Source organism: Apaloderma vittatum, unplaced genomic scaffold (assembly GCF_000703405.1).
Source record: "Apaloderma vittatum isolate BGI_N311 unplaced genomic scaffold, ASM70340v1 scaffold30495, whole genome shotgun sequence".
NCBI classification, from domain to species: domain Eukaryota; kingdom Metazoa; phylum Chordata; class Aves; order Trogoniformes; family Trogonidae; genus Apaloderma; species Apaloderma vittatum.
This window is the reverse complement of record NW_009719354.1, coordinates 1-282: the sequence shown is the minus strand read 5'-3', so window position 1 is coordinate 282 and position 282 is coordinate 1. Positions and strand designations below refer to the sequence as shown.

The 282-nt window shown below is 52.1% G+C and overlaps 1 protein-coding gene across 1 annotated transcript in view; it reads left to right on the top strand.

Annotated features, from left to right (window-relative positions):
- Window positions 1-236, top strand: part of LOC104274856 (serine/threonine-protein phosphatase 6 regulatory ankyrin repeat subunit C-like) — a gene marked incomplete at both ends in the record, with an annotated part of 4171 nt that extends 3935 nt beyond the window's left edge. Inside the window, one exon of the mRNA XM_009870607.1 lies at window positions 165-236. Within this exon, the coding sequence (XP_009868909.1) occupies window positions 165-236 (72 nt within the window). The remainder of the gene's footprint in view (window positions 1-164) is intronic.
- Window positions 237-282: the final 46 nt, after the last annotated feature.

Genomic DNA, 282 nt, shown 5'->3' with positions numbered 1-282 from the left:
TGGGTTAAGGAAGGTCCTGCCCTGAATTTCAGATCGTTCTGGAGCAGATGAGCAGGTTTTCTAACCCCTCTGGAGCCTGCTGGTGGACAGGCTGCCTGTCGAAGCCTCCTGGATCACTCAGGGATCACTTAGGGAACAATCACTTTGTGTTGTTGCTATTGCAGCTCCTGGAAATGTCTTTTAACTGCCTGGAGGATGTGGAAAGCACCATTCCAGTCAGCCCTTTGCACTTAGCTGTAAGTACACCAGCCCAGCCCCAGGGTTGTGGAAGGCGTTTGTCTC